General features: G+C 61.0%; 1 protein-coding gene across 1 annotated transcript; it reads right to left on the reverse strand.

Moving 5' to 3' along the window:
• Positions 1 to 16,981, reverse strand: VSTM2L (V-set and transmembrane domain containing 2 like). The gene is made up of 4 exons (XM_064465147.1): positions 16,773 to 16,981; positions 5,944 to 6,113; positions 4,608 to 4,658; positions 1 to 1,428 (listed from the first exon to the last, which is right to left on the reverse strand). The coding sequence occupies exons 1-4, from the start codon at positions 16,879 to 16,881 to the stop codon at positions 1,117 to 1,119; spliced, it is 642 nt and encodes a 213-aa protein (XP_064321217.1). The 5' UTR covers positions 16,882 to 16,981; the 3' UTR covers positions 1 to 1,116.
• Between the last annotated feature and the right edge of the window lie 1,629 nt (positions 16,982 to 18,610).

The raw sequence follows: 18,610 nt of genomic DNA on the forward strand, positions 1-18,610 counted from the left end.
AAAGAGCTTTATTAGCTGCAGCAGGTCTGGTGGCGGCAGGCTTGGCGGCGTGGGTGAGCGGCGGCAGGGGAGCAGCGCCTGGCACCCGGATGGGGAGGCCTGGGACCCCCCTCTCCCTCCCTGTGGCCCTGTCCCCAGCAGCGGTGTTTACCCCTGGGGGCATTGGGGATGGGCTCTGCCATTTGCACTGTGATGCAGGAGCCCATGAGCCGGACCCTGTCCAGGGCAGCGCGGTGCCGTGGAGGAAGGGGAGCTTGGCCACGAGTGGGGGCCGAGAGCTGCGCTGGCACGGGCGGCCGGGGTGGAGAGAGGGCAGCTGGGGCTGACAGCCGAGCCTTCTGTCCTCCATGAAATGCAAAGGGCCAGGAGGACCAATGGGTGAAAGCAAGCCAGGCCCAACAGCACGGCTCCCCGGGCACACATGGGCCACAGGCAGCTGCCTGGCTGGGTGAAGCCGCAGCACAACGCGCAGCACCACAGCTGTGCTGGGGAGTGTGCCGGAGTGTGCCGGGAGCATGCCATGCCGTGCCGTCCTTCCGCCACTGAGCTCAGGCCTTGACATGCTGGGGCGGCTTTGGGGAAGGCAGGGGCAGGGAGGGGCAATATACACGGTCTGTAAGATGGATGCTAGAACTTATATACGCACTGCGGGGCTGGAACAGAGCAACTAAACTGGGCCTCCTACGGGAACGGACTGTTGGTTCTGCAAAGCACTAGGGAAGGCAGGGAGGGTCCTGCGGGCAGGGGGTGCCTCCGCCGGGCACATAAAGCTGGGGCACAACGCGGCCCATGGCACCGTGGGTGGCAGCAAGCAGTGGGGTACCTGCCCACACAGGGCCAGTGGGGATGGGGACCACCATGTGTGGGTGTATGGCCCAGGCATGGTCCCAGCGATGTGACCCCTGGCGCGGACTCGGTCCTGCTCCCACACCGAGCCCTGGCACCCCTGCACCACAGGGCTGGGGAAGAAACTGAGCCAGCAGCGGCCAGTGGGAGGAGGGAGCAGTGGGTGAGAAAGGGTGGTGGGACCAGTCTCTGGCAGGGGGCGTGGACCCTCGCCAGCTCCACTGAGTCCAGGGTGGTGGGGGGCTCCGGCATCCCCCCGGCACTGCCTGCCTACAGCACACAGGAGGCGTCCACCGAGCGCTTCTTCAGCTCCTTCCCGGCTTTGTGGTGATGGTGGTGGTGGTGCGCATGGGCTGAGCCCGGCGCGGCGGGGTCCAGCAGTGGGGCGCCCCGCAGCTGGGTGTCCTGGGGGTGCCCCACGCCCCCCGCCGCCTCTACCCGCAGATATGCCTTCACCTTGTGGTGCCGCGCCTTGCCATCGCTGGAGTCGATCACCCGGCACTCATATGTCCCCTCGTCCGCCGGCTTCACCTGTGACAGCCGCAGCTTGTGGGAGATGTTGCTGCCGACCACCTTCACCACCTGCAGCGGAGCAGACAGGGATTCAGGCAGCCCCTGGGACCCCCATGGCCCCAGACACTCAGGTCAGTGCCACCCCTGCCCACATGCCCGCCATGCTGCACCCCAGCCACGTGCTGGGGAGGATGTGGCAGAGGAGGGCGGAGCCAGGCAGTAGGTGCAGGGGGACCCCAGCCCCAGCCCAGGACCACGGTATGATGGACTCCCTGGCCGCGTGGGGCTCAGAGATCGATGCAGAACCACGCTGGCTAATTAGCTTTTCTACTAAATTGATTCGCTCTCAGTATTTATCACCCAATGAAATTTAAGACTTACTCACTAGCCAGAGCGGCGGCTGCTGTTGGGCTGGGTCAATAAATCAGATTTATAACCCGCCCCGAGGCCCCTGGCTCTGTTCCCTATAATCACACTGGATGGCAAAGGCCATTTTTCTACTTGCTGCTGCATTTGTTAGTTGAAGATTTTATGGTGTTTAGAAATGGGGCTGGGAGCTGCAACCAAAAAGCTGCAAGCTGCTGGCCCAAAAGGCAAAGGAGACAGCACCGAAATGCGGGCGGCAGTGCAGGGATGGGGGCCCCACCACCAGCCCCACCAACAGGCTGAGCCGTCGCAGCTGCCAGGGTAGCCAGTGCCTGCACCTGTAAGCACATGTGAGCACACATGAGCACACGCGAGCAGCTGCCTCCGGCCGCCCCACACACTGTGGGCTGCTGAGAGGCGGCCAGTGCCACACACCGTGGCCGGGGCCGCCCCAAGGGGCAGCTCTGGGGCTGCTCGGAGCCTATAGGCAGCTGTGAGCACTGATCCTGCAGCACCAGGGATGGGGTCCCAGGGCGCCTGGTCCCACGGCAGGACTGTTTGTCCAAGGATGGGTCAAGGCAGGCTCCAAGCTGTGGCCAAGACAGGGCAGGGTGCAGGCAGGTGCGGTGGGGGCTGTGCACTGGGGGAGGTGAGCTGCTGGGCTCCGGTGCGTGTGTGCCAGGGTGCCGAGGCCGTTAGGGGAAAGGAGCTTAAAAAAAATACCCCTGGTGTCTGAAGTGATGGCCTGCACTGCCCTGCAGGAACAGGGGGAGAGATGCCTGCACAGGCTGGGACAGACAGACAGCTACAGCCGTGCCCAGCCCCAGCTCAGTACTGCAAAGTGCTGCTGCTTGGTGGCAAAAGAGCAGGTTTAAAGAATTCAAGAGGGGGAAAATAAATGCAGATCCATCATATTTGCTATCACACAGCAAAGGGTGGCAGCGTCTTCCCTCTCCACATCTCCGCAAAGTACAGCGGCTCCAGGCAGAGCCAGTACTGGTGCCTCCAGCACCAAGTGTGTTTTGGTGGATAAAAAATAGCCAAGGGGGTGCTTGATGCAGTGATTTCTATGTATGATTTACATCACCTCACATTGTTTGACGCTGCTGTTTGTTCTCAGTCAATTGCTGCCGTGGTTGTAACACAAATTTTATCAGAACCACTCATGGTGGTGTCTTACCCATGTTCATTTATCTCCTCCATTCTGTAAACACTTAATAATCAAGGACATTTAAAATAAAATAAAAAAAAAAAGGTTTAAAACCCAAGCCTCTCCCTGCTGGCTTGATCTGGAGGAGATGGCAGAAGCGTCACACCCCAAGTGTTTCAAAATAAATCCTGGTTACATATGCACACGCATTGATTACATTCCGGTGTGCAATTAACCGCCTAATTATGCTGAAAAATGCAATGGCCAGCCTGAGCAGGAGCGCTGGCCCTGGGACGGCTCCGCAGCCCTGGCACCTGCTTCGGCCCCTCCTGCCGCCCCAGCTGGGCTCCGTGCAGCTGCACTGGCCACACCATGGGACCTGCCTTCCCTTGGTTCTAACATGGCACCAGCTCCTGGCCACCTGTCCCTGCCCAGCACAGGATTCGACCCCCAGCTGCAAAGTGCCCATGGCCCCTGATCTGCATCGGGCACTGGGACCCCAACATCCTCACCAGGGAGAGCAAAGCACCGTGCCCTGCGAGCAGGGCTGGGGAGATATGGGGAGTCCCAAGCTGTCCAAGCAGTGTTTTGCAAAGTATCGTGCCAGCTCCTGCTGCCCACGGTGGGCAGGATCATCCCCAAGGGCTGGCAGCACCCTGGGCTCTGGCCGCTCCTGCAGCAGTCCCAGCGCTTTGCTGCTTGCAGGGCAGTGAGCCGTGGCACCCCGGCGAGGGACAGATCCTGAACGCACCTGCTGGGATTTGGACATGGATTGTGGGCATATCACAGTGCCCATCACAGGAATGGTGACAAACAGGGCTGAAACCTGGGGGACCCATGATGCAACCAGATCAAAGGGTTACGGTCCCCATGGGGGATTCATTACCAGCAAGAGAATTTACATGCGCTGATCCCAACAGACGGGAGATGAGATGCAACGACCTCCATCAGGAAGCTTTTTGGCATTTCACCTGCTGCATGACTGATTTCCTAGGGACGAGAGCTGGGCAGAGGGACTGATCCTGGGCATGGGAGACCCCTGGCCCGAGGAGCCATGGGTGCATGGCAAGCCCCGTCCCACTTCACTCACTCAGCGAGGGAAAAGCAGAAGAGCCAGAAGAGGCTGCCAAGGCAGGGGTGATGGTGGGAAGTGCTTTCCAATATTGCTCCATTTCTGTGGTACCCCCAAAGGCGGAGCCCTCCAAGGTGGGGAGGGCCAGAAGGCAGAAGAGGGTGGGGGGCATGTATCTGACAGCAGGAGGCCAAGAGCATTTATTTTATTTAACTGATTAGTGTCTCCTCATTCTGTTCACATGAGCCTAAATGGCTTTGGGATGCTAATCATGTGAGTAAATTAGATTATTTTCTCTTCAGTGTAAATGTGTCCCTCAGATGCCAACAGGAGCCAGACGGGTCTCACAGTCCAGGGGCTCAAACCCTCACTGCTGGACTGGAGGGGAATGGGGGAGCCACCCCTCACCCTGGCTGCTCCCAGCACCAAGGCTGGGGCAGATCTAGCCCACCCACCACAGCATCGCCAGCCCACAGCACCGGTGGGACCAGCGCACCCTCCTACCTTCTGGGACACCTTGTCTGGAGCACCCAGCCTTGCACAGAGCCACAAACCCCAGGACACCCTCCCACCCCCCCAGCTCTGTGCACCGGCATCACAGGGTTTGTTCCAGCCAAGCCTTTGACCAGAGCGCCTGCAAAAACCATTAGCCAAACTCACGCTTATTTTTGTTGCATCCTTCGCAGGCTCCTCCTGTGGCAATGCTTTAAGCTGTTGGGAAGAGCGGGATGGGGAGAGAGACCAGAGAGGGAAGAGGAACCGTTAGCTCAGCTGGGAGGAAGCAGGAGCCCACCGGACCCCTGCCCTCCCCCAGGATGGCTGCCCCAAGCAGGATGGCTGCCTAAAGTGAGGAGGAGGAGGGAGGAAGGGGCTGCTCAGCCCCAGTAAACCCAGGCATCTAGGGCAGATGGGAGCCATGTGGCGCAGCTGGGAAGGGGAGGGAAGGGCAGCACCAGAGCACCAGGGAGGATGGGATGCTCGCCTGTGTGTCCCAGCTGCAGCTCAGCTCCGTCAGTGGGTACTCCCCATGACCCAGAGCTGGGGATGGAGACCTGCTCACGGTAGCATTGCCACTGCGGCAGTGATCCCTGTCCCCAGCAACCTCAGCCCATTCACAGCCAGTGCCTGCCCCAATTACCATAAAAATTCCCGAACTGGCCAGAGAGCCAGGCAGCACCCTGGGTCCCCTTTGGCAGCCACCAGCAGCACCACAGCCCAGGTGGCCGGGGTCCTCTCTGCACCATGCAGCCTGCTCCCATGCCTGCTCCCCACACCGGGCATCCCCACCACCCCTTGCCCTGCCACCCCTCACCACACAACCCCTTTCTCTCCCCAGCAGTGCTCCCCGAGTGGCAGCACTTCCCCAAGGCTTCTCTCAATTTATGGTAATACCAGTAGCAGCTCTGCCAAAGGCACAATAATAAAGGCTCATTAAAATACCTAAAGCTGCCTTCCCATTATTTGGCCCTTATCTCTGTGTGAACAGAAAGAGAAATAAAGAGACAGCTGTTTGCCAAGACCGATACACACGGAAATGGGGAAAACAAGGGAGGGCCGGGGGGGATGGAGGGGACTGATGCAAGGGGATGAGTTCATGGTGAGATGGAAGAAGGCACAAGCACAAAGACAAAGCGTCTGCCTGGGGTCAGTCCCAGGGGATGGGCCACGTGGCCCCTCAGCTAATTGGGAAGGGCAGCTAAGACAGCCCAGCCTCTCTGGCCCCACACCCCGGAACATCCTCGCCGTGCACCCCACACGTGGTCAAGCGCTGTGGGACCCCAGGCGCCCCTCTGCCCATGAGCAAGAAGCAGAGTGAGGTGAGACCCTGCTGTTTGCAGGTTGGGTCAGTGCTGGGGACATTGCTGCAGGACAGTGTCCCCTCTGAGCCCCAACAGCGACTGCAAGTGAAACCCCCAGGGCAAGTGCAGGGAAAGGCTCTGTCTGACAGCACTGTGCCCGGCACCACGCTGCAGCAGGGGATGACAAGGGGCTTTACCTGGTTGGAAGCCCACGCCTGTTTGTCCGTCCAGTCCTTGTGGTTGCGGACGTACCACCACTGTATCTCAAGGGAGTAGGAGGGGGAGCCACTGCCTCGAAAGGAGCACGCCATCTCCACGTCCTCACCCGCCTGGGCCGTCATGTCATGGGGGGTCTCAGTGAAGAGGGCTGCAGGAGACAGGGCGAGGGCTGCGGGCGCCTGCAGGGATGGGCCGCCACCCCGGCCGAGGCCGCTGGCCACGTGGGCAGGGTCACCAGGAGCGCCTGGCCCCTTCCCTGGCCAAATAGACCTGGCACCCTTGGCAGAGGGCACAGGTCCCTGCGGCACAGGTGTACACCTCCCATCCCCACCCGCCCGCCCGCCCACCCACCCCAGTGCCCCCTCCCCAGCCCAGCAGAGCCACCTCACCCTCCTGGCACTTTGCAAAGAGCAGCAGGAGGAAAGGCAGGCAACAGGAGTCTTTGATCCCCTGCTCCCATGCTTCTCCCCGGGACCCCCTGCCCCAGAGTGGGCATGGGACCCCCACATGCCTCCAAAATATAATAAATACATAAAGCATGATCGCACCTCCGTTTAGATCAGAGCATAAATGAAAAACAAATCCTTGTTTAATGCGGCCCCCAAACAGTCTCCCACATGCCATATGGTTTGCTTTCCTCGCTCAAAACAAATATTGTTCAGAGATGTAATTAGAATTCTTTTCATCTCCTCTGGAGAGATTATTGTTCCTCTGTAAAGACAGCCCCGGCGTGCAGGTCACTAGCAAATGTTATTGTCACACTCTGCGCTGGCTTCTCCCTGGCACAGCACGGGGATGGGGGGCTGAGTCCCCTCCATGCCAGCACGGCTGGGCCAGGGGCTGCCAGCCCCCCCACACTCCCCTGTCACTGTGGTGGGCATGGGCTGCAGGCAGAGGCAGGGGCTGTGGGGTGTGTGGGCCGCCTGCCCTGCTCCCACTGCCCGAGGAGCATCGCTTTGGGGCTGGCCACAGCACTGGGCTGAACCCAGTCCATCTGGAGTCTGCTCCAGTGTGGGGCTGGCCAGCCCTGCCTGTCCCTGCCCGTCCCACCCCTGCCATGAGCCACGGCACCTGGTGCCCAGCCCGGGCGGGTCACAGAGGCTGGATCAGGGTCTGCACCAGGTGCCCTGTGCCCTCCTGTCTTTGCTGGTCACCTCATGCTGCTGGCACTGCCCGCCCAAAGCCACCATGTGGGTCCCTCCGGTGCCACTGGAGTCCCCTGGGACACGCGTCCCATTGGGAACAGCGTGCAGCTCCCCGGGGCTTGTCACCGAGCCCTGATCCCCTCTGAAAATGAACAATTACCAGCCCAGATGGAAAAGTTAATACCTTTAATATCTTCCTGTCCCTCTGGATGCACAGAAATCCCATATACTTATCACTTCCCTTTAATCCATTTTAGCAGGGGAACTGAGGGAAATACCCAGCACAAGGAGTTGAACAAGCCCTGCTCTGCTGGTGGGGTTCCCAGCATGGCTCCTGCACCCACATTCACCTGGAACCCCGGCACTGGCAGCGTGTGGGCTCCACGCTGGAAAGCAGAGGGAATTCCAGGCCAGGGAACAGTTCCAGCGGTTGAAGGTTGGGGGAAGAGCAGGAGTGTCCGATGCTGCCCAGTGCCGGCTGCTCCTCACACCGGGCAAAGGGCTCATCTGTGCTCCTGCTGTAGCAGTGCCAGGGCCATTAAGTCCAGCCATTAACCAACACTCACCCACCCATTCTCTGACCGTGGCCCAGGATCAGGCTTTTGCTCTGCAGGATTCCCAACGGCAGGAGTGATGGCTGAAGCCAGAAGGTCCCGGCAGACCCCACACCAGCCCCCCAGAACCATGCAGTCCTGGCTGGGGTGTGGAGCAGAGGCAGGGGGGACGGCCTGAGGGCTCCAGCCATGTCCAAATTACTCCCAACACAATTAAAATCTGCTCCCACAGAAGGGAATTTGGCAGATGAGTGGAGAAAAGGCTTGATTGAGTCAAGCGCCTTCTTTCTTTCAGATTTTAATTGGGAAGCGTGTGTATTCATTAACCCCAGGGCTCAACCTCCTCAAAGTGCATCCAAAGGAGGGCAGATCCAGCCCCACAGCGTCTGGCTCCCGCACGAGGCAGCCCCTGCCCTGGGACCTCCCTCCCATGGCCTCTGTGGGGACCACAGACCACAATGGATCCCCCCACATCCCACCACACACATCCCAGCCCTTCATCCCCTCCTCTGCCTCACTGCCCTCCCCTCCATCCCAGCTTCCCACCCCTGGTCCCTGTGTGGGGAGTGGGCTCCAGGACCCCAGTGCCAGGGGATGCCCATGCAGCTTGTGTCTGCAGGGTGCTGGGCTGTGGTGGGCCCCCCCTGGCCCCAGCAGTCACCCCAGGACACCCCAGCCAAGGAGCAGCCACTGCCAGTGCAGTCCCCAGCCCCAGAATCACAACAGGACAGTCCCACATGGCACCACGAGAGTGGGATGCTGTGGATGGCCAAGGAGAGGTGCCAGGAGAGCAGGCTCAGGTGAGGACAGCTCATCCCCCAGCTCCTGGGGGATTTCGGCTTCCTGAGTACAGATGAGGTTTGGGTGACCAAGACTGAGCAAACAGGGCAGCCTGTGGCTAGAAACACACAGGTCACCTCCTTCCTGATCTTCAGCTGGGAAAGGTGATTTAGTATGTTACAGAGAAAAGCAACAAAAGCTCATAATAACTGCATGGCACCATGTCCTGGACAGAGCACCTGGAGCTTGGGAAGAAAGCAGCGAGGTAGGGGCGGATGCATCTGTGAAGGAGAAAGCGGCACAGCAGAGCTGGTGTGAGATGAGAGTCGGACGGATGGAGAAACTCTGGGTAATGGGTCAGTGACAGAAAGATACCTGGGGGACAGGCCATCTCTCCCACCCCCACCAAAAAACGAGCAGGGTGTGACGGAGGGGGTCGGCAGCCCCTGGGGGCAGTGAAGTCCTCCCACCGGCAGTGCTACCTGGAAGAGCCAGGGCTGAGCCATCGGGAAAGGAGCGCATTGGTGAGGTGAGGAGGAGGCAGAGGCATCTCAGGGCTTGGTGTTTGCAGGACACTGCCACCAAGTCACTCCTTTGCTGGGAGCAGACCTTTCTTGGTGTTTCTGGCCCGCACTCACCTGCACAGCCTTTGCACAGGACTGTACATGGTCAGTATTGGGTGGGCTGTGGAGCCAGTCCCCACCTGGGAACCTGAGACCTCAGATGTTTGCAGAGCTGCTGAACCCCAGCAGGAGGATTTAACTGTGCTTTTGCAGGGTGTGCTAAAAATCACCCTTGCGCTGAGCGGACACGCAGCCCTGTGGCCGGCTCAGCCCCGTGCAGGCTGTAGCTGGAGCCCCGGCACAGCCACATCTGCTGGGCACCCTGCCTCCCGTGCACTGGTCCGTGATCGAGTGGCAGCTGGCCTGACCCCCCCTCCTCGAGTGGTGGCAGACGCCAAAGCAAAGGCCAGGAGCATCAGACCTGCAGCTGCTGGCAGAGGTGAAGTAAAGAATTGCTTTAATGAGGACTGTTATGGCCCTGCCTCTGCTTGGGCCTCTGGAAGTGATGGGCAATTTAGGGACCCTCTGGAGGCCAGGTGGAAGGGGGCCATGGCGGTAGGACTGAATGGCAGTGTGTGTCCACAGACGCACAGTCCCCAGCCCACTGCCACCATGGGGCTGCCGGGAGGGGACACCTTTGGGGAGGGACCGAGGGGCCAGTCCCCATCCCTGCAGCAGCACCACACACCCTCCCCAGTGGATGCGTAGACCCTGGCCACCCAGGCAGAGGCGATGTGGCAGGGATGGGCCTTGCTGCACCCCAGCCCCAGCCCCAGCCCTGTCCTTCCTCAGGGGCCCAGGCAGAGGAGATCCGAGCCCCCTCAGGCAACCCCCAGCCACAAGCAGCCCCATGGCCAGGCATGGCCCCTGCACCAAGGACCCCACCAAAGGCAGCTGAGCTGCCCAGACACTGTTCCCACCGGCACCGCTGGCAGGGACAAGGGACAGCCGAACTGCCAGAGCCACCAGAGCCCTGGTCCCCTGCCCACCCCTGCCCCCCCATCACCCAGCACCATCCCTCTCCCGGCCACTGACATTGGTGCCGCGTCCTCCCAGCAGAAGGGAGGGGGCCGGTGACGGGCTGGCGGCTCCACATGCTTTATGGCCTGCTACCTGTCATAAACTGAGAAAATCAGGATCAATAAATCTTCCAGGAAACAAAAATCAGGGGAAATAAAATGAACTCAATGGGGAAACACAGATAAACGGAATTGAAAACGCCTGCTGGGACAGCTTGGTGCTCTCATAAACCGGAGATATACAGGCTGCTGCGCTCCCTCCCCACGGCGGGCAGGATTCATTACCACAGCCCCCGCTCGGCACGGGCAGGAGGGCTGCTGGCAGCCAGCGGGCAGGAGGGAAGGGGGGCGCCCCCCACCCCATGACAGGAAAGGCCAGGTCGTACATTGCCTGGAGCACCTGGAAATGACCCACCGGACCCCTGCCCCGTCCCCCTGCCCTGTCCCCTAGCACCCCCACCCTGTCCCTGTCCTGTGGAGCATACAAGGCCACGCAGCTCCCAGGATCCTGGCCAGGACCCTGCCTGCTGCCCACAGTTTTGGTGGAGCCCTGCAAGGAGCCGTGTTGGCTTTCCAGGGCCCCCACTGCCACAGCCCACACAAGGCACCAACCACCAGTTGCTGGGGTGGCCACAGCTTAAACGGTGATGTGGGCACGCAGACAGGTTGGTATTTGTGTAAACATGGATTGGAGGGTGATTAAATATGTATTGGACATTTGCAAATGCATGTTAATCACCTAGTTAGTGCTTGCACTTGCTCTGTGAGTTATTTATCCCACTGAACCATTACAGCACTGGTCAACCAGACACTTCTTTCTCTGCCTAACCGAGTAGGAGCCCCTTGCCAGAGCCACAGTCAGGCTGGAGGGACAGCACATGCTGGGTGGCCAGCAGTGACAGGGGCTGGCTCCATCCTGCACTGGGGAGGGACAGGGGCTGGGGGCTTTCCAGCTTCCCCCCAGGGGAGCAGGAGGCTGTGGGGCAGGTGGGTGCAGGACCGTGCTGCTGGAGCAGCCTCTGTTGCCCTTGTCCCTCCCTCCAGCTGCCACTGTTATGCCTTGGGCTGCAATCAAGTGTGGCTTATTCTTCCCTCCACAAAGCTCCCAGTCATAATTCATGATTTATTATGGTTCGATGAGTCAAGACACTCTGAGGACTAATCGCTGGCTCAGCCTCGCACTCCTGTCATCCACTCCCTTAGTGGCCCCCTCCCTGCACCCCAGCAGCAGGAGTGCACCGTTAGACATGGTAGGAAGGGAAACGGCTCTGGACAGGGCAACTGCAGCCCTGGGTCCGTGCTGGGGCAAAGGGTACCCCAACCCTGGCCAAAGGCATGTCCCCGGCATCTACAATGGAGCCTGGCCCCAAGCAGCATCAGCAGCTGCATCCTGCCAACCCCTCAGCCCCCCAAGCTGCGTCCAGCTGTTCTAGTCCCCACCAGCACCCAGACCTGCCAAGGGTACCGGCAGGTGGGTGCTGCTATCACCACCCTCCTGCCCTGAGGACTACACTGCTCTCACACCGGCTCCCCTCCACCAGCAGTTCCCAGTGCAGATGCTGCCAGGGCCCCACCACCACCATGGGGCAAAATGAGAGGCAGGAGAAGGCAGCTGGCGCTCCCAGGAGAGCCAAACCACTCTCTCCCTGCCGGCTGTGGCGCATGTGTGTGGAGATGCCACTGAGGAGTCCCTGTAGAGCCGCCGAGATAGCCGTCCAACACCATCTCCCCTGTCCCCACACTCTCCAGCTCAGTGCCAGGGCTGATGACAGTGCTCAGCCCTTCCTGCGGATGGATGTCAAGGGCCTGTTCCTGCTCCTGCCCACTGGTGAGTGTGCGCAAACCCTGCCCTGCATCCCCAGCATGGGGCTGTCTGCCCAACCCATTGGGTTTGCGCCGCCCCACGTGCCTGCACCATTGCAGGAAAAGCAAACATGTCTGACAGCAACCACAGCCAACGACACCTTCCCCTCCTGAGGTACCCACGTCCACCTTCAGCTGATGGAGAGGGACAGTCTCAGCTGCAGAGGCACCGATGTCCAGCCAGCAGCAACAGCACCTACGGCACATGCCGGCACATGCACCAGGCAGTAACCCGGGGAGGGATGGACCCGCCTTGGTGCCACAGGGCCCCTACGCCCCTCAGTGTGGGCTGCCCATGCAGGAGTCACCCCAGGAGATCAGAAGGCACAGGGGGCGTCCCCCTGGATGGGCCTGGGAGGAGAAGCCCCGGCACTGCTCCAGCGCACTGGCTGTGCTGGGCCCACTCTGTCCCTGCAGCAGGGACATCAGGGTTGCTGGCATCTGCTCTGCAGGTTGGGCTAAAACCCCCCTCCTCTTCCCATCTGCCCATTAACATCTGCGAATGAATCTCCTCCTGTGAGCAGGGATGCTGACCCTGGGTCACCAAAAACACATCACGGCCACAAACCAATGCATAAACACAGTGGTGTAACGGCCGGCGCCACCAGCGCGGGCAGGGCAGGCAGCTCCGACTCCAGCAAAGGGCTTCGGCAGCAAGCGGCCAGCAGGGACGAGACGAGGGCCGGGGCTGGAGCCCAGGACAGATCAGGCCACAGACGCACTCAGGCAGCTCCCGGCTCTGCTGGTGGGTGCCATCCCGGTGAGCACCCGGCCAGTGCCAAGGCACTCGCAGCCTGGCCCTGGTGCTGTGGGAGCTCTGCTCTCCACCAGCAATCCTGCAATTGCCCTTTCCAAGGGAAGCTCCACACTGGAGTGCCACAAATGCCAGCCAGGATGGAAGGTCTCCTACTGGCACACTGGGGATGGGAGCACTATTTCTCTGCCCCTATTTACTGTCATATTAGCAGCAGAATTAGCTCAAATTTGCAGCATAAATTAAAAACAAAAAAAAATCCAGCTAATTTGGTGATTGTGATCAGGCCAGAGCTCACCTTGCCAGGGAGCTGGAATTAACCTTGAAACCTGTGAGTATTTCTAACAGTGAACCATTATGGCTGGGCTGCCCCCCCAGCACCTGCCCTCCCAGCAGCCTCCCCGCTGCCCAGGTTTTACTACCACCGCAGAAGAGACGCCAGTGGTGAGTATCCTCCCCAGCCCAGCCCCAGCTTTGAGGAGTTTTCTGCAGGCAAGGGGACGCGCTGCTCCCAGCCGGCTCCCAGGGAGTGGTGGTTCTCAGACAATTCCCTCCCAGGGGGAATGAGGAAGAGCAGTTATCTGATAGTGAAAGTAGTGAAAACCTAAAATGGCCTGTTACGACGTCTCCCAACAGGACCCTTAGCAGTGCTGTGCACCGTCATTCAGCCACCACGCACTTTGGTGCTGATGTCTGCCAGGGGATGATTCCCAGCAGGCAGGGCACCTGGCAGCAGGCAGGAAGCAGGATGAGGCAGACAGGAACTCCGCTCACTGGAGATCAGCCCCCCAGTCTCATACCTAGCACCCAAAATGAGCGATTGGCACCAGCGGCTGCTGCCAGTACCTGTCCCGCAGAGCCGTCAGCACCCAGTGCTCACGAGCACAGTGCCCTCCTGCTCAGCTCTGCCTGCCCCGCAGCCGGTGGGCTTGTCCCAGAGCAGCTCTGTGTGGAGCACGTGGTGCAAGGCACCAACGCATCCGGCACAGCCAAGCCCCAGATGGCCCCAGTGCCTGGCGATGCACTGAGGGGGCAGCCAAGCAGGAGGTAAACCCTCAGCCAGGGGAAACAGCTATGGAGAAGAGGACCCCAGACACAGGCAGTCGTCAGTGGATGGGGCTGGGAAGGGCTGTCCATCCTGAGGCGCACGAGTCCTCACACTGGGAGCCAAAATCCCAGAGCACCCACGATGGGGAGAGCACCCAACCAGCTCCCTGCATGGGCATCCTCCTGGCCCCAGCCCTGGCACCTCCCGAAGCAGGGAGTGAAGCGGAGCCGCCAGCTCCCTGGCCTTCTCTGGGTGCCCGTTCCCCGCCCCGGCACCGCCGCGCTGCCCATGGCTCCCAGACCCTGCGCAGCCGCACCGGCTGTTCGTTTGATTTGCTGCCTCGCTCAAAGGGAACGTTATGATTAAAATTAGCTGTCACTGTCCTAACGTAATAATTCCCAGTGTCTGGCCCATCGTCTGTCAGCTTCTTCAAGGGAAAAGAAAGCACAGACATTTGATGAGGAGAGGTGTCAGAAGTAATTGCGTTGAATGACTGCACGAACACCAGCAGGAAAAACACATCGGGTGGAGAATTCCCATCAGGAAGCATGAAAAAATCTGGCAGAATGCAAAGTGTTTATGAAAGTAATTGATAGAATAATCATCAGGGTGTGTGAGAAAGGAGAAGGGCAGCACCCCAGGGAGCCAGGGCACCGCTCCTTCCAGCCTTCAGCCCTTCAACAGCAGCTTTATTGATGGTGAAACACTAACGCTTGCAAACGATGCAAGGAAGGAGCCAGGCTTCTCCTCCTTGGGAATGCAAGCTGCTCACCGAACAGCTCTCCCTGCTCTGCTCCAGGAGCCGGCAGGCTGGGAAGGTGGCTGGAGCTTCCCAGCTAGCGCTGGTTTGAAAGCCCATGGCACCAGCCCAGCATGCACAGGCTGTCTGCAACGGGGGGGCATGAATAATTGAAGGCGCCAGCCTGAGGAGAGGAGAAGAGAGGAGGGGAGAGGCGAGAGGCAGCACTGTGGGTAGGGGAGGGATGGTGAGGAGGGATCCTGTGGCTCGGGCACTCTCCTGGGGGCAGTGGGGCAGACAGAGGTGATCTTCGCTCCATCCCTGCTGGAGACAGAGCCTTTGCTGTAGGGGCAGGGAAAGGACTTTCTTTGACTGAGACTTTTCCTCTCCCCAGCAGCCCTGGCTGCCATGTGAGTGAAGGCACATTGCTCACGCCTGCAGGGAGGCAGGGTGGGGGAGCCATCCTCACCCCGAGAGGCGTTCGCAGCCACCCGCCGACGCCTGTGGAGCACACCCTGCTCCCATTCAACTCTCTCACTGCATCCACCACAGAGAAGTTAAAGACAACAGCAAACACACTCCCGAGCTGTGCCAGACCCTCACAGCGCAGCAAAGGCTCCTCCAGGCCGCCTGCACTGGGCAGAGATGGCGGCGAGCTCCGGACACTGCCTGCTGTGGCCAGAGCCTGGCAGGACCTGCCCACCCCGCCGGCCACGGCCAAATCCATCCCATCGGCTCTGGCCCCTCTCCTGCTCCACACGCCCAACCCGCCAGGCTCTCACAGTGCAGAGGGAAAGCTGTACCAGCGAGTAATGAAATGATCAATCTCCGATCTGCTAAACAGCAATTTATACAGGTTTTCAGCACACACAGCTTTTATCAAATTGGTATTCACCTACTGAACACAAATGGCTTATTATACATGACCCACTTATTCACTGCTTTTCAGTATCGTTAATAAAGGTTTCTGTTGTGATTAAGTGAGTTGCTGCAGAACTGCTCGTAGTAGCAAGCTGTAATGTGGCTCCAAAGTGCACTCGCCCTCCCAAAATATTTCTTCTCCTTGGCTCCCTGCTCCTTCGCAGCGACCATTTCACTATTTATTTGCCTATTGCTGAATTTCTGAGGGGAGCAGCAGCGGCTAATGGAGGCTTTTCGCCCACATCTCCTTCCGGCACACCAGGCTGGCAGGTCCAGAAACCCTCCTGCCTGTATCCCCCCAGCGCAAAGGTAGATCATCCCTTCCCCGCGCAGGTAGGTGCCCACCGGCCCACGCACCGCGTCGCTGCGGGATGCTGCCCGCCGCCCCAGCACGGCCCCGGCCCCGAGGCTCCCCGTGCCTGGAGGCTCCTCGGGGCAGAGAGCAGCTCCCCTCCGCGCGCCCGGAGCTCCGTCGCCATGTGAGGGGGATGGTTGCGTTCCAGGTACCCAGCACGCACCCTGCGGTCACTCCTTGGGCTCCGATTCAGACCCGCCCATGTCACCCCGCAGAGACAAGGAGGGTTTCGGTGCCCTCCTCTGAGGGGACTCCGTCTCCCGTCACCTGCTCGGCACCCCACGGGCGGGAACTGCCCCCCACGCCTGGACAGACTTTTTCGCAGGGGTTTGCAGAAAGAGGTTCCCCTCCCGCAGCCCCCGGCAGGACCCCCCGGCCGGACCCACGCCGGGCTTGGCGGCACCGCCGACTCGCCGCGCACCGGAGCGGCGGAGCAGCCGCGGCAGGCGGGGAGCAGGAGCCGGGAGCGGAGCCTTGCTGCACCCGCTGGGAGCGTCGCTCCCGCTGCCAGTGGTGTGTGGCAGCGCGCAGCGATCGCGGCGCCGTGCACGGGGGTGCGCGTTTGCACGGGGGTGCACGCTTGCTTGCACGGGGGTGCAGACGGGGACGCACCGTGCAAAGTCCCCCCCACCGCCCCCCCGCTCGGGCTCGGCAGCCCAGCGGCGGAGCCAGAGGCCGCCCCCCGGGCCCCAGGACGGCAGCGGCGGAGCCCAGCCCCGGTTCGGCCGAGCCGCCCCTTCCCCCGGAGCCGCCGGCGCGACGGACCGCGACGCGGTGCTGCCCGCGGCGGAGGAGCCCAGCGCCGCGGCGGACACCGGGCACCCGCCCCCAGCCACCCGTCCCGCTGCCCGGGCAGGGACCGCCCCGACCCGCCGCCAGCCCCGCGCGGCCGAGACGGACGCGGACCGGCAGCGTCGTAGACCGGCACCGCGGGGGCCCGATCCTCGGGAGCGGTCCGAGCGCAGCCGCCCCCCGCCCCGCTCCCCGCCGGGGCCGCAGCCGCCGCCGGAGCCCCGGATCCCGCACCGCCGCTCCGGCCGCCGCCCGCTCCGCTGCCCGCGCTCACCGCTGCCCGCCGCCGGGGCGTCCCACTGGGGGTGCCGGGAGGCGGCGCCGAGCTGCAGGTAGAGCCCCAGGTAGTGGAAAATCCCCAGGGCCAGGGCCAGGGCGCCCATCTTGCCGCGGGCGCGTCTGTCCCGGGGGCGGCGGCGCCGCCGGGCCGAGCCCTGTCCCCGGGGCTGCGCCGCGGTCCCGGCGCCGCCGCGCTGCGGAGCTCTTCCCTCGCGCGGAGGGCGCCGCGCGCCGAGGCGGTGCCACGGCTCGCCCGGAGCCTCCCCCGCCCGGCGGAGGGATCCCGGCCCCGCGCGCACACCCCCCAAAGTTTTTTCCCACGGTTCATTCTTAAACTGCGCGGGGCGGGGCCGGGCCCGCCGCGCCCGCGCGAGACCCCACGCGCCGCCCCGCCGGGACCCCCGCGCCCACGCAGGGTCCCACGCACCGACCTGCCCGGCTCCGCAGGGCCCACGCGAGGGAAGGCATCTCCGCCGGGGTCCCGGCCCGCCCCGGCCCGCGGGAGCCGCCGGTCCCGGCGGGGGCGGCTTCAGCACCCGGGACAGCGCCCGCCGCCGCGCGCGGCCCCGCCCGGATGGGCCCGGCCCAGCCCAGCCTGGTACGGCTCAGCACAGCCCGGTGCGGCCCGGTATGGCTCGGTACAGCCCCGTACAGCCCGGACCAGTACAGCTCAGTATGCTTTGGTACGGCCCGGAACAGCCCAGCCCAGTACAGCTCGGTACGGTTCGGTACTGCCTGACCCAGCTCATTATGGCTCAGTACAGCTCAGTACAGCCCAGCCCAGCTCAGTATGGCGGGGCCCAGTACAGCTCGGTACAGCCTGGTCTGGTACAGCCCAGCCCGAGCACTTGCAGGGAGCGATACCAGGGGTGCCATGCCCACCCCTCCCCGTTAAAAACTGCACGGGAAGCAAGGCTGACGGATGCGCCTCACCCCTTCTGCCAGGGAAAATAAATGATTCATAGGGAAAGATGATGATGGGGTAATTAGGGAGCTGCACTCGGGCTCCTCCAGCTTTGGCCTGCTCCCTGCTGCAGCCCCAGGAGCAGGGACAGGTGCTGGTGTTCACCCGCCTCCCCCAGATGAGTAAAATGGCATATCCAGGGGTGGTTTGCTCCTTTTGTTTTTGTTTCTGTTTTAAACATTAAGGGAAGAGCAAAGGCACAATACCCTGTGTGTGTCAGGGATCACCACTCCAGACCACACAACATTCCTCTCAAAATTAAAAACACAGAGCGTGGGTAGGTGTGGGCGCAAAGCTGCCCTCCTGGCCCGGCCAGGGTGTTGCTGGTCACAGCAGGAGAAAGGCTGTTCCATACAACCACCCTGCCAGGCTGGGAATGGCAAACCTGCTCCTGCTACAAAAAGCATTTTATATAAGGGTCAAGATCCTGATCTTCCTGTAGCTGTACAAATCTAGAAAGCAAATCCAGTGACATCACCAGTGTTTCCCCAAATCTGTGCCTTGCAGCAGATCAGAACCATGACACCATGACCTATACAATTTATACACCTATTTTGAAAATTTGAAAAATGTAAAAAGGAGCCCGAAGGCAGTATATCTCCACCCTGAACACGAAGCTTCATTGCTGAAGGGAAGGCACAGATGCAGACTTCACTCACATGATATTATCTGTGTGCTACATAGCAATCTGAAGGATATTTGCTCTCTAGATAGACAGTAAAAATCAGATTATTTCAGGTGTTTTCTGCTATGAGATGACAGATGCTTGCTACAAATAGATTATTTAACTGGGACTTGAAAATGCAAACTGTGTTTCTTCACCCTTTCCTCAGCAGGGTTCCTCCAGCAGAAAGAGCAGGAGTATTTTT

This window comes from Phalacrocorax carbo, chromosome 14, assembly GCF_963921805.1.
Source record: "Phalacrocorax carbo chromosome 14, bPhaCar2.1, whole genome shotgun sequence".
Lineage (NCBI taxonomy): Eukaryota > Metazoa > Chordata > Aves > Suliformes > Phalacrocoracidae > Phalacrocorax > Phalacrocorax carbo.

What these genes read in the sequence shown, in the direction of transcription:
- VSTM2L (XM_064465147.1), bottom strand. Translation starts at nt 16,881, where the DNA reads ATGGGCGCCCTGGCCCTGGCCCTGGGGATTTTCCACTACCTGGGGCTC. An exon ending in AGGCGTGGGCTTCCAACCAG is followed by an intron (nt 4,659 to 5,943) that starts GTAAAGCCCCTT and finishes TCTTCCCAACAG; the next exon opens with CTTAAAGCATTGCCACAGGA. An exon ending in AGGATGCAACAAAAATAAGC is followed by an intron (nt 1,429 to 4,607) that starts GTGAGTTTGGCT and finishes GCTCCGCTGCAG; the next exon opens with GTGGTGAAGGTGGTCGGCAG.